This window comes from Scomber scombrus, chromosome 5 (genome assembly GCF_963691925.1).
Source record: "Scomber scombrus chromosome 5, fScoSco1.1, whole genome shotgun sequence".
Taxonomy (NCBI): Eukaryota; Metazoa; Chordata; class Actinopteri; order Scombriformes; family Scombridae; genus Scomber; species Scomber scombrus.
Genome location: NC_084974.1, coordinates 18,279,304 through 18,298,819, shown reverse-complemented (window position 1 = coordinate 18,298,819; position 19,516 = coordinate 18,279,304). Strand labels below are relative to the sequence as shown.

The window sequence follows — 19,516 nt, the reverse complement described above, 5'->3', positions numbered from 1 at the left end:
TGTCCATTCTGTACATTTCTTTTAAATCTTTGAAGTAATGAAGAACCTGATAACCTTCTTCCAGGAGCATTCTCTCCATTGACCAGAACTTGAGGCAATGGATTGAAGTTCACATGTTTAACCACTCAAGATGAAAACATTCTTGCTGTCAAGTCCTCTGTCTTAGTCTGTGTTGTGATTGCAGGCATTTTTTCTTGTCTTCCTCTCACAATCAGTGTTGTTTCAGCTGGCCCTGGCTTATTTCCAGGGCAGATGTTACCACAACAAGATTTCCTTCCTTTCCAACATCCTGGAGAGCTTAGATAAGTACATGAGAGAAAGGACAGACACTTCAGCAGAAGGATTTGCATTAGCATCTCATGTTATAGACATGGAAGGGCCCACTGACAAGCTTTTCTGCTGCAGGTGGGTTCGCCTCAAGGTTTCTTTGGCCCACAGAGAGGAACTGTACCACATCCTGAGGATGGCAGGGCCTCTGGTAAGAATTGGCTCTGTTTAAATACCTCTCACTGTCTGTAAAGTGCTGTGTGGATTCAGGCAGTCCTTGCTGAAACACTGATTTATAAAACAGAAGATTGATGACTGTTTCTTTGCCAAAGAAAAGGTTAAGGAGTCAGGAAAACAAACTTTCTTGTCTGAGACTCAGAAGCAGAAATCAATTGGCCTAACGCAGTGTTTGTCAGGTTTCAGACTGTGGCTGAACAGTGGTTGCAACTTGCCAAAGTCACAAGTGTGACAGCCCATTTGCAACGACCTACAGTAGTCTCGGGCCATAATTGATAATCGATTGTACATTTTGTTAATTTACAATGTATCATCTGTGAGTTGCTTGTTGTATAAACGGCACCATTGTTGATGTTTGCCTTTCTAGCTGCTCTCTCGAATCCTCCATTACCTGCTTCCATTTGTGGTTACAATGTTCTGTGGGCGTCTGGGAAATGAAGTAATGGCTGGCTATGGATTAGCATCTTCCGTAAGTGGTCATCTGTTTTCTCCACTGAGTTGTAGAGGCTAACAAGAGAAAATTACTGGTGGAGATGTCATTTCAAAATTAATATTACAACTATTAACTCACCTTCCCTAGATACTGTAGGTTTCACAATTCTCTCATGTACATGATGATGTAATCATTATGTAACATTTACTGTTATGTTATATTTTAAAGATGTTTCTTACATAAGATTGTGTACATCAGACTTACCAAGTATGTTTTCATATTAATTTCAGACAATTAATGTCACCACTGCAGCAACAGGATATGGTCTGGGGCTGGCATGTGATACTTTGGTGTCTCAGGTCTGGAGAACCCTTTTCATACAACAATATGAGAGACTGATATCTTATGTAGACCCCCTTGATCCCAACTATGAATTTCTGCCCTCCTTTCTAAGATGTTTATTTTCTAAGATGTTTGTTGTCTAGACATTTGGTGGTAAGAACCTGCTGCGGGTGGGAGTGATCCTTCAGCGAGGCATCATCATCCTGCTGTTGTTTTGTTTACCCTGTTGGGGTCTGCTCATTAACGCCCAGGCCATCCTGTTGTGTCTGGGTCAGGAACCTGAGGTGGCCAGGTAACTAACAGCACCAGACCTGCAGTAATACTATAACTGTTTCTACTATTCTAGTTATGTGTGAAAGTTTAAAAGGTAATCAGTCAAAATCTAGATTTAAACATATACCACCTAAGAATTCAAATTCAAATCTGGTCAGTGCAGATTTACTGAACACAATCAGCAGTGGAAGTGGAAAATGTTAATTTTTACTTCAGTGGTCTGCTCCACTTGCATTTTATACCATAAATAATTGCACTAAAATATTACTGTTCCTGCACTTTTTCTAGGCATATTTTGACCTAATGTAAGCATCAAATATAATTTAATACAAATAGTTTCAACTCCACCAGTTTGTAACTTACTCTGTGGTTTGGTGCATTGACAGGTGGACAGTAGGTTTAAGCTTGCACAGCTTCCAGTTAATGCTGTAAATGAAGTCTTACAGCATCAGCTAAAAATTCACTGGTACAATAAATGTGAGGAGTTTGAAACCATAAGAGGGGCAGAGCTGAATCATAATTGTCTTTGAGTTCATTACATATAGTCAGTGGCTAAATGTTGATCAATGCAACTTTAACGTCATATTATCTCCCAAAATAAGACTTTTCTCTTGCTTCCATATAACTTATATTATATTTGTGAGTGGAAATAAATGAGATTGTAGTTACGAAGAAGAAAAAGAGCTGTAAAGTCAGTAGACAGTTACAATTACAGTACCAGTCAAAAGTCTTAACATACTTTCTCATTCAAGGGAATGGGAAGGTGAGTCCAAACTTTATATTGGCACTGCACTTAAAATAGTTTCTTATTTGCAGGGAAATAAATTAGGTTGAGTTTATGATGAACAGTGTCACGGATCAGACAGACGACCAGAGGACCACAATTGCGTCACACAAGAATGTTTATTGAATTTTCAGGGAAAGGGAAGTTGGAAGTGAGTGAGGGTTCCAGTGGTGAAGGGGTACCGGGGTTACAGGAGTTCCAGTGGTTCCAGTGGTTCGTCCAACGTGCTGTGTGTGTGTCCCCCCCAGTGGCAATGATGCATCCAAGGGAGCTGGTGGTGGGTGGTCCAGAAGTCCTGGTGGGGGGGAACACAAACACAACAGCACGATGAAAGAAGGCAGAAGTACAGTTCAAGGAGAATCCAAAATCGTAGTGCAAGGCAGAAGGCTGGTCAGAATTACCGGGGTAGAAGAGTAGTCAGGAGTCGAGAAGGTAGAAGGCAGGTCTAGTTTTCCGGGGCAGAAGAGTCGTCAGGATACAGGCAGGTCCGGGGTCACAAAGCAGGAATCAGATTGAAGTGCGAGCAAACAGGTTCAGAGTGTGGGCTTTGCAGACGATCTGACAAAGTAGAGCTGTAAGAAGAGGCTTTAAATACTGGGAGAGGTTAGTGGTTAATGCAGCGCAGCTGGCAGAGTAATCAGAGCAGAGCAGGGAAGAGACAGGTGGGGGGCTCATGACAGAACAGTGTATATCACTTTAAATTGATAAATGTTTGTCTTTAATTGGAACTGAATATATCTTCTTGATTTCAGAATAGCTCAGCTATATATTACAGTCTTCCTTCCAGCAGTGCCAGTGAGTAATGACTTTTCTCCCACCTTTTTGAACACATTTATACCATTTTCAGTGTTAATTGTTCAGACCAGGCATATCATTAACCCACTTACTCATATTTTAAATCTAGCTCTGTCTTTGTGTTTTAGGCAATGTTCCTACATCATCTTCAGGTGTCATACTTGCAGAACCAGGTGCTGCTCTCTATTCATCCTGATGATCCTGTATTAACTTTTTTCAGAAATCAAAACATTATGTACTACTAAATCTTATAGAATTTCAAGGGGAAATACAAATTGCACTTATCACATTGCCTGGTGTTTGTGTTATTAGGGTATAATATTGCCCCAAATGTACACTGCTGCCATGGCAAATGTAGCCAATTTGATGACAAACTACATATTTCTTTACTGGCTGGATCTCGGGGTGAGGTAGGTTTTATCACATAAAATTCAAAATCTCAACCAAAATATTACATTCACTAATATGTATGTCTGTATGCATGTGTCTGCCTTACAGTGGATCTGCAGCAGCCAATACCCTGTCTCAGATTTATATCTGTGCTTTTCTGTTTGCTTACATTTGTTGGAAGAAGCTCTATGTCACAACATGGGGAGGTGAGGGATCTGATATTTGTAATCCCTCATTGCATGCATGTATCGCTCTGTACATCCTTCATCTTTTTCAGATGACATAATTAAGTGTCTCTCTCCCCCTGCAGGCTGGTCTGTAGAATCACTGCAGGAGTGGGGCACCTACATGAAACTGGCCATTCCCAGTACACTAATGAAGTGCTTTGAGTGGTGGATTTATGAATGTGGTGTATTCTTTGCAGGTAATCCACACATTAAAAGTGGTTATTATAAGGCATCTCAAAGCCGTAGAGAACTTAAAGTCATGACTGTGATGTGTACTTTGTCTCAATTGATCAGGAATGCTGAGTGAAGATGAGCTGGCAGCCCAACATGCAGTGATAATGGTGTCATTCATAACCTACATGGTATTGTGTATTGACTGTGTCAGAGTGCTACATTCTCACTCTTCTTCACACCTCAGTCTCCTTTCGCAAGTTATAGTTGTAGTTTAGGTTTTGAATGCTCTAAGAAGCAGCTCTTTTGTGTGACAATATTCCTCCTTTCTGCTTTCTGTATGTATTAATGTAATGTTTTTTCAAAACGGTGAATCCATAGTTCCCACTTGGTATTCAAGCTGCAGCATGTGCCCGAGTGGGTAATGCTCTCGGTGCAGGAGACACTGCAAGGGCGATCCTCACAAGCAAAGTATCTCTGTCTCTCGCAGGTCAGTTTGAAAGATGTTCAGCTGTTGTTGCTTTATTCGTAAATCATCATTTAATGTTTCATTTTTGATAGCTCCTCTTTTCCAGGTACCTTGGCTGTTGTTGAAGGTATCATACTTGGCTCTACCAAGACAGTGATTGGCTACATGTTCACCTCTGATGAGTGAGTCTTCACAGCTGCACACTCATTTCAATAACTTTAATACTCAATGTGATTGTTAAAGCACAGTTGATACCTGCAGGATCTTTAATTATAAAACTCCATTTCAGGAAGATAATAGGCCTGGTCTCTTACTTGATGAACGCTTACTGTTTCCTTCAGCTCTTTGATGGTCAGGTGGTGAGTCTTAATTTTTCATTTGTGAAGAGCAAATTTTATTAACATTATGCTACCAAAACTATATCAAAAATCGTATATGTATCCACCCTGAAGTGGGTCACCATAAATGGATTGAGAGCACATAATAATTAAAGATGTGTCTCTTTCCATCCCAGTGTGTGTGCACAGGCATCTTCTTGGGCACAGGCAAACAGAAGATACCAGCTGTGGCTAATCTTATTGGATACTATGGCATAGGACTTACACTGAGCATCACATTCATGTTTGTTGCAAAACTGAGAGTTTTAGGTGATTATATGAAGTTACCCTTTTTTGTCATTTACTCATCAGTTCAAGAAAAAATAGGGGCTACAGTACATGAAAAGTGCAGCTGTGAAGCCTGCTGTGTCTTTGACAGAATAATCTGTGTTTTTTTCCTAAGGTTTTTGGCTGGGACTGCTCATTTGTGTCATTTTACAGTCCACCTTCTACATCATTGTCATCTTCAAGCTGAACTGGAAGAGAATGACAGAGGAGGTATGGAAGTGAACATTCTGGATCATGCAGTGCCTAAAATATTTAACTTGTATTACTACGGAATCAGTTGCTAAGACAAATTTGAATAGCTATTTCTTAATTCATAAGAATAGGCAAGGCAAGGCAGCTTTATTTATATAGTGCATTTCATACACAGGGCAATTCAATGTGCTTTACATAGAAACAAAATATTAGATGATTTAACAGTAAGAATTGGAAGCATAAAACCATACAATAAAAAATAAATAAAACCCAATTATAATAAAAGAAAAAAAAGTGTAATTGGACAGTAAAAATTGGAAACATTAAAACATACAATTAAACGCAATTATCATAAAAAAATTAAACAAAATACAGAAAAATAGAAATAGAAAAAGAAAACAAAAAGCTAGAATAAAATAGAACATAAAATATGAGAATGCAACATAAAATAAGGATTTGCATTAAAATTATTAAAAGAACATACAGTGCAAATAAAAGATTAAAATTGAAAGTTCTTTAAAAGAGCTCAATCATAAGCACATGAAAAGAGAAATAAAACAGAGAGATTGGCAGTTATACATTTGTGTATCTGCTTGTTTGCAGGCTCTGGAACGTGCTCAGAACACACACATGACATTAATAAGCACAGCTGTCCTGTCAGACACTGCACGTGCCAACACTGCTGACCTGATAGCAAATAATGGAAGTGTAAGTGGCATGTTATACTTTATACTGACAAAATGTAAATTAAGTTGTTAGTGTGATAGAGACTATGTAATGGTACTGCATGTAAATGAGTTAATGTTTTATTATCTGGTAATTGTTCTTTATGTACCTGCCGAGGGACTGCTGATGGAAATTAGTTAATGGCTACATCTGACATAAATCAGCTCTTCTCACTGTGAGATTAATGTTTCTGTGCATGGTCCTTGTTTAATAAAGAAAAAAGTGTAATATTGTGATCATTTGACATTTTTATTTTGTCTCCTTTGTCTTTGCATTCATTGTCTGTCATATGAATAAAAATGGTATATTTTCTCCCAAGTCAGTGGATGGCTCCATGTCTGTGAGTACCAGGTGCCATGACGGGGACACAGAGACACAGCATGGACATGTGGTCCAGCAGGTGAAGACTGATCGTCTCACCAATACGCAGCTGTTTCTCAGGCGAGGCCTCACTATGTTTGCGGCTGTTGTTCTTCTGGTTGTGGGAGCATGTGTGCACTTCCTTGTGCCCTTGCCAGAAACCCTGTCTTCGGAGGCCAACTTTACACTGGACTGGATCAATACTACATATGCTCCTGATCAATTTTTTTCTATTACTCTGGTCCCCAAATGAAGAGTCAGAGTAACCTTGAGAGCGCAAGACAATCATAATGTTTCTGTTTAATTAGATTACATTAGATTCCTTTTATTGTCATTGTATAGAGTACAATGAAATTCAAAACCCAAGGCAGAGAATGGAGCTCAATTAAAAAGTAATAAATAGTTTAAAAAAATAATAATAATAATGATAATTTAAAAATACAGCACAAAGGATGTCAAACTCCCTTTAGTTTGATTTTTTCTTTTTAAGAGAATGTGGACATGTACATAAAATTGGTAAATTTGCTTTGAAATCTTGTGACTGAATTCTTTAAGCATTCATTCGGTGATCATTGACTTTTTCTCTTTGTGTGTCTTCCATCTGCTTTCTGCTGATCTGCACTCGTGCCTGTCTACTGCAGGTCCTGCGTTGACGTCATGCAATGCAAACATCTGCATCACATTGTGCACTGGTGGCTTAAAATCAAAGCTATTCCACTGAATACAACATACTTTGCTCATGTGCATGTGCTACTTGGTTACCAGTAGGTTAATAATGACTCCAGCAGCCAGGATGAACAGCATGCCAGCAAGAGCCAGACCCCTACGCACAACCAGAGTAGTATAGGGGAGCTCGTCTTCCACTGCTGGTTCCACCTCAGTCTCAACCAGGTCCATCATATCTCCTTGGCCCTCTGAGTCTCCCAGATCATCTGGTTGGGAATCTGGACATACATATGCAAATGTAACTGTCAAATCTTGTCAGTGAAACATTGTGACTCTTGAATTGAAAGCTTGTAACACCCATTTTTGTCAAAAATGAGTTAAAGTTACTATTGTTGATTTTTATCAAAGACACTGTAAACAACTCTGTAAAATGCCAACCAAGTTGAGGTTCATTTTAAAAAGGAAAAAATCTTCCTTGGACTGGTGAAAAGCTTTATTTAGCTTTATTTTATTTAATCATTATAAGCTTCCACGCAGCTTGGTTTGTGTCCCTTTACTTTGTAACTTGCGTATGTCAGCAGACACACAATGATAACAGTGACTACATTTCAAGCTCAGTATATGATCATGATAATACATTTCTTAGAGGCTGAACTCACGGGGAAGAATGTATAATATCCTGTGCTGTATAGGATAAGATGTTTTATATTCTCTAGCAGTATAAAATGCTTAAGTTGCTGCATAATCTTTCTTACCCATGTCTGTAGAGCTTCCACTCACTCCAGCTCTGATCTGAGCCTGGAAGAAGAACAATGCACAAACATTTTATTCATAAAGAATTTGCCTCAAGTCATTTAGAGTGGGAAATATAATGTGCTAACCTCCAGTGTGGCTTTCTTCCAATTCATCCTCACCAGGTAGACAATAAAGAAAGAGCACTGCACAAACACACATGTTAACAAGCCTGTCCACAGACCTGGAGGGGGGGTATGTGGGGGGGGGGGTATGTCAACATATGTTGATGTTGTGGTTAATGCATGAAAAAAGGACATAACATTACCAGTTAGACAACAATAAATCTTACCCATGATTCCTAATTTGGCTGCAAACATCAGTGGCACTCCAATAGGAAAACCAATACCATAAAAACCAACAATGTTGACAACAGCCCCAACTCTCTGTTTACCTGCTCCTCTTATAATGCCTCCTGATGCAGCCTAGTCACACAAACAGAATAAAGATGTGCATCATGTGGTAAGATGTGCTCAAAAAATCACGAGATCTTATTTGGACATAATGAAAGTCATACTTACTGATAATGCATCAAGGGTTAAGAATGGAGCATAAAAAGACATAACATCTGCAACTCTCTGTCTGATTTGTCTGTTGGCAAAGAAGAACAACTTTAAATTTGGTTTGAGAGAGGTGACAAATGATACGAATATTTGATTTTTGTGTGTTATACTTGAGCTGTGCAATATTATATTATCTTAGTATCTTTGTATTACCATTTTGTCTCAATTCAATAATTCTTCACAGCATAACTGAGCACAGCATTCAAGAGCATTGACCTCAGCTTAATATTTAAAAGAATATGTAAGCAAAGTTTACTGTTTACTGTGTGAGCAATAACTCACATAATGGTCAAAGGTCATTTAAGAGACCTGTTATCTTTCCCAGACCTGATGATGACTCTGTATGTGTACTTTGAGTAGTGGGTAATGTAATGAATACAGTTTTGATCAGAAAAACACATAATAGAGATATACACAAGGATATACTCACTCATCATTTGTAAAGACATAAGAGATATGGTCCTTCAAGGTCGCAATCAGAATTGCCAAACATATAGAGACTGACCCTGTGATAAATGGTAACAGACTTTAATGTGATTTGAATTATCCACCAGTTGCATCATTCACAATGTTATGATTTATTTCCTGCAAACCTCTCACTTATTAAATTCACACAAAGGACAACCACAGCCTCACACTGTTGGACAATGAGTAGCTTTGTGTCACAGGAACAGTTGTGTAGGACTGTTTTTATTTATGTTTAACTCTCCTGTCGTTGCAGATCTTGCCACTGATTTTCTATCCTCATGCCCTGCTCTTGTCTCACCTGTTTTGTTCTGCCTAAGACTCCCCTGTATTGGCTAGATTTTTTTTACCTTCCTCTCTCAGTTTAGTTAGCTTTTTAGTTTGAAGCATAGCTTTTGTTTTGTGAGGGTTTGGGACACTTGATTTTCATCTGATTCGTGCTTTTGGATGCAACACCTTCTGGGACAAGTTCTTTAACTTTCAAGCAAATCTTGCACTAATTTATTGAGCAAAATTATAATTAAGTAATAATAATTCCAGTATTATCTTACCTTGAAATACATAGAATTTTAATAAGATATTAACACATGTCAGATAAATAGTGCTTAAGAGCTTACCAACCTGCACAGAATATTGCCATTTTAGCAGACAGCTTGGCCTGCTCTGTTTCTCCAGCTCCCAAGGAATGTCCAACTCTCACATTGCCTGCCACGCCGATCCCCAGAGGAAACTAATGACAAAAAATGAACCTGTTGTTCACTACATGCATTATAGTTAATTTCACCCAATAAGAATGCATTGATTGTTCAGAAATATAAAATGCAGCAATTACCATGTAAGCAACATTGGCTACTTGGTATACAACAGACTGAGCTCCGAGTTCTACCTCACTTATTAGACCTATCAATGAAAAACAACAGTTCAATTTCAGACCCACTTTAGTTCATACTTCATAAATGCTGTAATTTCACATTACCTGCTAGAAAACCTCCAATCTCATATGTCCACCACTCAACACACATCATGACCATGCTGGGGATGGCCAAGTGGATGAATGAGCGCCAATCCTGCAGGCACGCTTTAGACCAACCTGGGTAGTCAAAAAATGAATGATTCATTCAGTAAATCAGTTTATCAATTAAACTGTACATGAATGTATCTATAGAATGTAAATGAACGTAAATTAATCACGTTGTTGTGTTTTCTAAACACATTACTTTCGGCAATATTATTAAAAAACACTACAGCTATACTCTGGGTGGAAATACATATTTATTATCATATTCATGTTTTCACTACTCACTATAAAAACTTTTTTTAACCTCTTCGAAAATATTGTTTCTCCTGAGCTAAAGCTTTATTAAACTGCCAAACCACATTTCTCCCACTCTGAGTTTAATGCTGAGAGACACTACTGGAGCCTCTGATTATATATACAAAATCGCTCCTTCAATGCAAATGTTGTACTCACCTCCCCAGGTGGCCTTGTGAAGACCTTTCCATATGATATAAGTATAGAGAATCCCAGCCATGGCAAACTGGGAAATTGTGTTGGCAACAGCAGAACCTCTGAATAAAATATTTCACTGTGTGAGCAATGATAATGATACTAAAGGAAGAAGCCATATGCGATTCAAAAGGCAATACTCACTTTACTCCCAGATTTAAGTGGAAGAGAAGGATGTAGTTCATGAGTGCATTAAGGAGATTGACCACCAAGCCTGTGATCACCTCTGGCCATATGATGCCCTGAAAGAGGAGTGCCAGATATTCTTGTGATTAAATGGGGCATTGCTAAAGTGAGAATCAAAAAAAGGAGCCCAGACTTCATTGTCATCTGTATACCAAAATTCCTTGTGCAAATATAGAAATCAGGGAACACCAGTTTAATCTTTAATGTCAGATTAATGTGCAGCCTTGAGCTACACTGTGGTAAAATGAATAGAAAGCTGTCAAGTAGAATTTTTCTGAATATTTAATGTTATCCAATTGTGGATAAAAGGAAGCACATCACAGGCTACCACTCAGTCATATTAATCAATCTGTCTTGTTTCAGTTTATGTCACAGTTATTTAATGTTCATTCACTGATTACGGATTTACCTGGTTTTGCAGATATTTTGTTTCCAATGAATACATGAATGTAGCCTAGTAAAGACAGAACAACAGAGAAAGAAAAAAGAAACAAATCACTGAGTTACATATACTGTATGTGGACACAATAGGCTTTCATATATTAACAGCTTAGTAGAATCAATTGAAGCATCCCAACTGGGCAAAATGTGATAACACATCCTATATCACACAAACACAAACACTCATTCAGAACTACATCTACAGTACGGGCAATTTAGGTCTTCCTTTCATCTGGACAGCACGTGTGTGAGCTGTTTTGGAGGAAACCCATGCAAACATGTGGAGAGCATGTGAATTCCACATTGTAAAAACCAGGGCCTTCACTTGTAGGAGGTTTGAAATACTCACAGGAAGCGCTGGCATAAAGATCTTCACATACATCTGAGACAACCTGGAGAGAGAATCACCAACAGAATCAGTAATTCATACGATCACAAAAGCAAGAATGACAATGTAAAGACAACTAAGAGCAGTAGGAGAGAAGTCAATTTTGAGATGGCTGAGATGGCTGAGATGGGTTACCTGGCGACCTCTGGCTCCTGTCTGACCGCCAACAAGATGGGCTCTGTGTTGATAAGAACCGCCCAGCAGGGGAAACATGCCAGTAACAATATGAGGATCCCCCGCTGCAGAATGACCCCAACTTTCAGGAGATTGCGGCTCCCATAGGTCTATAAAAAGAAAGTATATTCTTATTTTTATACCACCACTTTTTTTCTTTAATTAAAAGACTGAAAATCTGGTGAAAAAAGTTGTGACAGGCACATACCTGAGAAATCAGTGTATCACACGCTGACGCTAAACCAATGCCAATAGATATACCTGTAACATTAATAACCTGAGGATATAACAAATATTGGTTGATTATGGTCTGTTGTTCAATTGGTTTATTTTTACAATGTCACAGTAAGACTAATATACGGAAGAGCATTAGGGCCACGGAGTAATATATTAATTCTAAATCTCTGAGAAAAAAAGTCAAAATTTTCGAGAAAAAAAGTCAAAATTTTAAAAAGTCTAAATTTTCGAGAAAAAAAGTCAAAAGTTTTGAGGAAAAAAGTCGAAATTTTCGAGAAAAAAAGTCGAAATTTTCGAGAAAAAAGTCAAAACTTTCGTGCCCGTCTAATTTCCACCCCACGAGGATCAAGTGCCCTGAGTATCAGCCTTATAGTCCTTTGAGACACCACAAACCCCCTCTGGATAGCTCGTAGGTGTAGCCAACGATACCCCTGCATCTGTCCATTCCCATGCAGTTCCTCCTGCACGAAGGCTATCACATTGTCTATGTCCGACTGATTTCGCCTCCTACACAGTCCAAGTTCACGACACCGCCTCTTCAAGGTCCGAATAGAAATCACAATACTGTGATTCTGTGCTAAGACTGCAAGGATCTCTTTGTTAGATAATCCAATCTCGAAGTAACATTTAATTAAATCCTCCATTTCAGCAGCACTATGCCAGGACACGAAGTCTGTCAGCTCCAGCTCTGAATGACCTGGTTCTTCCTGGTAGCCTACATTTCTGACTTTTTTCTCGAAAATTTCGACTTTTTTTCTCGAAAATTTTGACTTTTTTCTCGAAAATTTTGACTTTTTTCTCGAAAATTTTGACTTTTTTTCTCTCAGAGATTTAGAATTAATATATTACTCCGTGACCCTAATGCTCTTCCGTACTAATATTATACTTACTGCTATGGCTAAAGACACTCCTGCCAGCTCTACCCTTCCCAAATGGCCACAGAAAACAGTACTGACAAAACCCGTAGCCAAAGCCATGAGCTGGGCTATCATCTAGGAGAAAAGTCAAAATGAATGAAAATCAGCTGACTATTGAGACATCATGAGGCTGTGATTGTTGGTTTGTAGGGGTGTGACGATACACTCAGCTCACGAAACGATACACAATATTGGATTCACAAGAACAAGACAAGACGAGATTTTAACACTATTTTTAAGAAAACTTCAATGACGAAATATATGACTGGAAAATAGTCTTTTATTTGCCTGAAAGTCACAAAATGCAAAACAATGCAGGTCCATTTTGAAACTAATCATTTTGTAATGAATGTCACTTCAGTTCCACTCTCTAAGTATGATTATGCAATATGCAATATTATGTCTTACATACCGTGTTCACATCTGACCAGAAAGGGCAAAACAAAGTTCTCTACACATCCTAAAAATAATGACAGGCTATGTTGTTAGATAAGCACAACAATAGCCTGGCTGAAGCCATCAACACAACCATGAAAGACCATCCTCCACTTAACCACCTTGTAGTTGCTGTCAAAATGCCCTGTGTCACTATCTCATTGGCTTACACTGGTTCCCTTTGTCCTTCCTCAGGGGCTTTCCATAGCATATGTGTACGTGACATATGCTTTAATTTAGTTGTTGACTCAGGTCTGGATTCTGCCGAAATAAATGATGTAATTGTTACTACTTCTCTTTTAACTAGCCCACAGGAACCTTAAATTCTCATGTGGAGCAGCTGAGATGCATAAATTGTCATGTTACTGTCTCGCATTGTTTACTTTCTTCCTCCTTGGTGTCAGCTGTCATGGCCTACAGCGCATACCAAAAAGGGAAAACATACTCTCACTTCTATATTTTCTAGGGTTGAATTAAAGGTCTTAACCTCCTACTGAACTTTATAGTCTGCAACACACAGCATCACTTCAAACTACATTAACCACTGGTCTAACTCTACATTTTGATGAGACAAGCAGCTTATTAGCATTACATTTTGTCTGATTGAAATTGATTAGCAAAAGTATTCAAAACCTCACACAACTCAATCCCTAACATCCATTGCAGGAAATAACTTTATAGTCACAAGCTCTTTAAAAATGTGTTATCAAATAAGAAAATCATTTAAGCTGCCTGAGATCTCCACACCCTCCGCTTTGCCGAAACCACGCCTTTCCCACCACACTGTCTGATAACACTTTTCTGCTCTGGGAGAATAAGGGTATCGCTACCATTGGAGACCTTTATCTCAATGAGACTTTTGCTACTTTTGCTCAGCTACACATTTCTTCTGTTATCTCCAGGTCAGAGATTTCACCCGTAAAAACATCCCCCACTTTCAGTCATTGCCAGCTCCCATCAAGCTTTTCACTCTTAAGAGACATACCTCAACAATTTGTTGATATTTTCATTTCACTTAGTCCAATCTCCTCACAATACTTAAAAGAAGCTTGAGGAAAAGATTTAGCTTTGACAATAAGTGACGAGGACTGGGAAACTTATCTTGGTGATATTCAAAGATGCTCAATCAATTCGGGACACCAACTCATTCAATTTAAAGTTATCAGGTTGCATAACTCCTGTACACTACATTCTTTCTACCCCTCTGTTTCCCCAATCTTCTCCAAGAGCAAATCAGCTGAAGGAACCCTGGGTCATCTCTTTTGGTTCTGCCCCAAATAAACCAGTTCTGGTCAGATATTTTCAGATTTTATTTTTTTAGATTTTAGATTTGTGTATGAGTGTTTCAGTAGTGTGTGTATGAGTGTTTCAGTAGTGTGTGTGAGTGTTTCAGTAGTGTGTGTGTATGAGTGTTTCAGTAGTGTGTGTGAGTGTTTTAGTAGTGTGTATGAGAGTGTTTCAGTAGTGTGTGTTTCAGTAGTGTGTATGAGAGTGTTTCAGTAGTGTGTATGAGAGTGTTTCAATTGTGTGTGTGAGTGCTTATAGTAGTGTGTGTGAGAGTGTTTCAGTAGTGTGTGAGAGTGTTTCAGTTGTGTGTGTGAGTGTTTATAGTAGTGTGTATGAGAGTGTTTCAGTAGTGTGTGTGAGTGTTTCAGTAGTGTGTATGAGTGTTTCAGTAGTGTGTGTGAGAGTGTTTCAGTAGTGTGTGTGAGAGTGTTTCATTAATGTGGGTGAGACTGTTTTTAGTAGTGTGTATGAGAGTGTTTCAGTAGTATGTATGAGAGTGTTTCAGTAGTGTGTATGAGTGTTTCAATTGTGTGCGTGAGTGCTTATAGTAGTGTGTGTGAGAGTGTTTCAGTAGTGTGTGTGAGTGTTTCAGTTGTGTGTGTGTGTTTATAGTAGTGTGTATGAGAGTGTTTCAGTAGTGTGTGTGAGTGTTTCAGTAGTATGTATGAGTGTTTCAGTAGTGTGTGTGAGAGTGTTTCAGTAGTGTGTGTGAGAGTGTTTCAGTAGTGTGTATGAGAGTGTTTCAGTAGTGTGTGTGAGAGTGTTTCAGTAGTGTGTATGAGAGTGTTTCAGTAGTGTGTATGAGTGTTCGAGTAGTGTGTGTAAGCATATAATTTTTCAGTTGTGTGTATGAGAGTGTTTCAGTTGTGTATGTAAAAGCATTTCGCTTGTATGTGTTTCAGTATAGTATATGAGTATTTTGGTTTCATACGTGTATGTGAGACTTTTATACATTCATTGCTGCAGTTCTGGACTTTAAGCTTAATGCCACAGTTTTTTTGGACTCTTTCCTCACCTTTGCTGGTTTACTCTTTTCTGTGCGTCCATGAGAATGTGTGTATTGAGTTATTATTCTGTTGTAATTAGTGTAAAAGTGGTGGTGTTTTATATTGTAACATCTCATGTATAAATGACAATTTGTGTTTATTATGTCAGTGGTAGTGATGTCAGATGCCTCTGAGCTAAACTGTGGCCCTTTATTGATATTTCTTTAGAGCTATGAGGATTAAATTTGGTTCATGTACTATTTATCATTGCATGAATTTCATGCCACATTGATATGTTTATTATTATTGCATAAGTCTAATGTCTGTTTATGTTTACATTTATTTTGTTTTGTGTAGTAAACACACATAGGAGCATCAAAAGACCAGCAATAAACGAGTGGCATGTCAGTGAGTGTGTGTGTGTGTGTGTGTGTGTGTGTGTGTCATAACTGGAGTAATTGATTCATATCATTACTGTTCTTACCAGACAACCTGTGGAGAGTGTAGGTGATTTGAGAGGGGAAGAGAGGGGATGGTGTCCCCCTTGTTAGCAAAATGACCAAAATGCGTCCCCTTTGTTAACCTGCCATCCCCTCTCTGTCAGGGCAGAGCAGGGATGCTTATTGAGTATGTTCTGCCTGACTCATTGATCCTTTACAGGGTTTCCCATTTATGTATCAAACTGCAGCGGATCGCCACTGTTTAATTAGCTCCGCTAGTTTTCACGTTGGCATTCCCATCCTACATAACTTGTACTGTCCCATGGATACACAGCCTGTTCAATGCCCTGATGCTGCGCCGTTACCCTGCCTCCCTCCCTCTCTCCTTTGGGGGGGCACCGAGCGGCACACGGGCATGCTAATAGCATCATGGCGTCAAAAAGAAAAGGAGAACAGGTTGACCTTCGTTTATTTTTCAAAAAGAAAAAGGCAGGTGAGAAATTAGCTTGGATTTGATCCCTGTCCACACTATGCATGAAAATTAACCCGTGTTACACAGGTAACGTTGCCGGTTCAACTTTTACCTTTTCTTAGGTGACTGCTTTACGTGACTGCTTTAAATGAAGTAATGTTACATATCTGTAAAGTCTCCACAACTAAAAATGTTTTTCTTTTTGTTCATTCAGTTAAATGTTTGCACATAACATTACATTCTGTACAGTGAAGCTCAGAGTTTGACAGTGTAGGCTGTTTTCACATTAATCTGCTGAAAGTGGAAAGTTTCTCTGTGCTCATTTTAGAACCAAAATTTAAAAGGTGGGCCCCCCCCCTTTGTGATATCACAAATTGTTCGGAAGCCAGATTTGTCCAGTATTCAGCACTTAACTGTGATATGGAAACATGAAGTCTGCAGAGCACATACACTGAGAATGGATTTTACAGTGAGTTATGGTCTTGTGTACAGACTTGTGAAATTAAATTAATAGATTATAGAATTAATTATTTTTAATGAGGTAGAAAGTGTAGATCTGATTTTAAGGTTTTTAACAATAGATTTATTTATTTTTTTGTGGAAAAATCATATCAGACATAGATTCAAAGTAGAATTTAATATAGGCTTACATCTTAAAATATATCTAGAGGATATTTATACAGTCCACTAGCAGCACTATTTACACTGTAGCCCTGTAGGAACAAAGTTCATACCATTACTTTTGTATAGAATGGACAAAGTCAGAGAGTAGGGCCAGAAGGAAGAGATGAAGGAGGAGGAGAGAGAGAGCAAACAGTTACATAGTAGGATCAGTCAGAGAGGACACACATTTTTAAATCAATCTGTGGGTTGAGTTCAACTAAGCATGTGGTCACAAAATCCACTGGTATTGTTCAGACAAGTGTTGTAGAAAATAAGCTATTTGTTGAAGTTCATGTCATTACTTTTGTAGAGAACGGACAAAGTCAGATAGCAGCAACAGGAGGACAACAAGTTGGAGGAGAGAGAGGAGCAGCAGGGCAATAAGGTATGGCGGATGTCTAAAACAACCTGCCTATCATTCAAGTATAAGTTAGATTCCTGAGGTTTACGAGGTGCACTTGAAGGCACCATGACATCTCACAGGCAAAGCGATTTTATGAACAACTGACGCGATTGGTGGTGGTGGGGGGGTTAACAAGGTGCATCCCCCTTGTTAAAAAACCCCAAATCGCCCACAGTAAAATTAGCGATTAAGAGTTCAATCATCTATCCTTCCTGAGGTCACACGTTTAGGATTCAGTAAACCAACACCTCGTTTACAGTATTTCTGAATAATGTTCCTAATGGGCCCTCATAGAAAAAAACGATCGTCTTTTTAGTTTATTTGGCAGCCGGCATGATGCCTGTCTGTATCTAAATGCACGTCTGCTGGTTGCAGCTAAATACTGCTTCGGGATACAGCATTCACCTCGACGAGAAATATCGTCATGTTTTAATATCGATATTGATATTATATCTCGTGGGACGAGATCTCGTTGGTTTGTACAGTGTCATTTCATCAGTTAAAGCTGTCCATATATTAGAGTAGTTCAAACGTGAGTTTAAAGTGAGATAAAAGGTTTTTTTTTAAATCATTGATCAGTTTTCTGTTTGGACAATAAAATATAGACTATACTTACCACTGGTCCAGCCAGTTTAAACAACTCTCTGATTTCTGCCTTGAACCCGACAGGGATCAACATGCGGACACGTTCTAACACAAAACATTCACTCCATGAAGAAAGGGTTGAGCTCTCTGTGGTGGTCTCCATGGTTTGACTGTTGCTCTATTCACTGAGATGTGTTGCTCGTTTAGGCTCCTTTCCCTTTATGTGTCGGGGTGAAAGCTGAAGCACCGTAAATCCACCTACTTCATTTGAATTAGTCAGAGGTAACAAAGGTCACACTTAAATGTAGACATGCCGAGTAACCAGCAACACAGACCAATCAGGACAGTTTGCTCTCACACGCGCAGCTTTGATAGTCACACAAACACACGCGCTGTCACTCTAGCGCACTTGGGTAAAGTAGAAAGAGATTGGCAGATTCGAACTTCAGCGATCAATAGCTCATAAACTAAACATTGTTAAAAACATAAAAAATGCCTCTTTCCTATCGTGGTAAGGTAGACTATTGACTACAAACTCATTTTCGCCAAAACGAGTCGTCCTCCAGACTGCAAGAAATACATTGCTCTCTATGCGCTGCAGGCGGAGAGGCGAGCGCTTAGGGACCGTCTACAACGTGCAGTACCAAAGCGAAGAATATGAAATATCTCCACTTTTATTCACTGTAGTCTGTAGTCTCACCAAATTCACTCCACACACCAACGGTCACTTGGTAATCTAGCGCACACTCCTGCTCGCTCCCGATTCCGGGACTGGGCGGATTAGCGGGCGTCAGGGAGAGTTAGGATGTCTGTAAATGGGAAATGAATACAACAGTTAAGTAGACACAGGAGTGTATATGAAGCTTTTAACAGATGCAATGATAGTGAAATAAAAAATGGCCAATAATGACCAAGCCACGGATGCTGGCTTTCAAGTAGGTGAGCTGGTACACCTCAGAAACCATCAGGTGCTGGGAGACTAATGGGATTCCCACGTCTACAGGGTTGAAAGAGGAGTGGTGTACTAAATGTACTCTGTCATTCCTATACACCGAAATGGCTCAGTCCGGCAAGTCCACCGCTCACAAATGAGAAAAGCATTGGTTTCAGATGCTCCAACCACTGACAGTTACACTGCCAGCCTCGAAGGATGACTCGAACGACGGAGAGTGGATCCTGTTGCCTAGATAGAATACCACCAGATATGGCCGACCTGACTTCAGTAGGGCTACCAGTCCCAAGCCCTAAGTATTAAACCCTGTACTGTGGCCACCATCCAAATCCTCATGTTCCCGAATGAACTCTGGCATCTTCGGGTCGCCAATGCAGTTGGGGGGCGGGGGGGCGTATGTAGCCATGGGACCACCCCAGGGACTGTGTTAGGGCCTGCTGTGTGTAGTTGATGGCAACCTCCGATTACTATTTATGATCAGGCTCAGGCCAGACTGCCGAATGTTATATGGGGTCCTCATTTACCTGGCTAGCGGGTAACGCTACAAACGAGCAGCTGGTATGTGTTGTACTCTTGGTTTTAAACTGTTTTTAATATACATTATTATTATTATCCAGTGCCTTACT

At 39.2% G+C, this 19,516-nt stretch overlaps 2 protein-coding genes across 4 annotated transcripts; one reads left to right on the top strand and one right to left on the bottom strand.

The window, feature by feature from the left end:
• The first annotated feature begins 367 nt into the window (after nt 1-367).
• On the top strand, nt 368-6,592 carry LOC133980860 (multidrug and toxin extrusion protein 1-like). The gene is made up of 17 exons (XM_062419685.1): nt 368-478; nt 872-973; nt 1,228-1,296; nt 1,423-1,571; nt 3,089-3,131; nt 3,260-3,304; nt 3,444-3,541; nt 3,630-3,727; nt 3,832-3,945; nt 4,043-4,110; nt 4,301-4,409; nt 4,495-4,570; nt 4,678-4,747; nt 4,903-5,035; nt 5,169-5,263; nt 5,849-5,953; nt 6,291-6,592. The coding sequence occupies exons 1-17, from the start codon at nt 371-373 to the stop codon at nt 6,582-6,584; spliced, it is 1,776 nt and encodes a 591-aa protein (XP_062275669.1). The 5' UTR covers nt 368-370; the 3' UTR covers nt 6,585-6,592.
• Nucleotides 6,593-6,605: 13 nt separating this feature from the next.
• Nucleotides 6,606-19,254, bottom strand: slc47a3 (solute carrier family 47 member 3). Of its 3 annotated transcripts, XM_062419683.1 has the most exons (18): nt 18,850-19,254; nt 17,970-18,747; nt 12,641-12,742; nt 11,722-11,790; nt 11,475-11,623; nt 11,301-11,343; nt 10,920-10,964; nt 10,469-10,566; nt 10,289-10,386; nt 9,794-9,907; nt 9,650-9,717; nt 9,439-9,547; nt 8,783-8,858; nt 8,311-8,380; nt 8,082-8,214; nt 7,879-7,973; nt 7,753-7,795; nt 6,608-7,275 (listed from the first exon to the last, which is right to left on the bottom strand). In XM_062419683.1, exons 2-18 carry the CDS (start codon nt 18,099-18,101, stop codon nt 7,082-7,084), a joined length of 1,638 nt encoding a protein of 545 aa, XP_062275667.1. In that variant the 5' UTR covers nt 18,102-18,747; nt 18,850-19,254; the 3' UTR covers nt 6,608-7,081. The 3 variants fall into 3 exon arrangements, with proteins under 3 accessions (XP_062275668.1, XP_062275667.1, XP_062275666.1); XM_062419682.1 differs by having other exon boundaries at nt 17,970-19,254; XM_062419684.1 differs by lacking the exon at nt 12,641-12,742 and having other exon boundaries at nt 6,606-7,275; nt 17,970-19,254.
• Between the last annotated feature and the right edge of the window lie 262 nt (nt 19,255-19,516).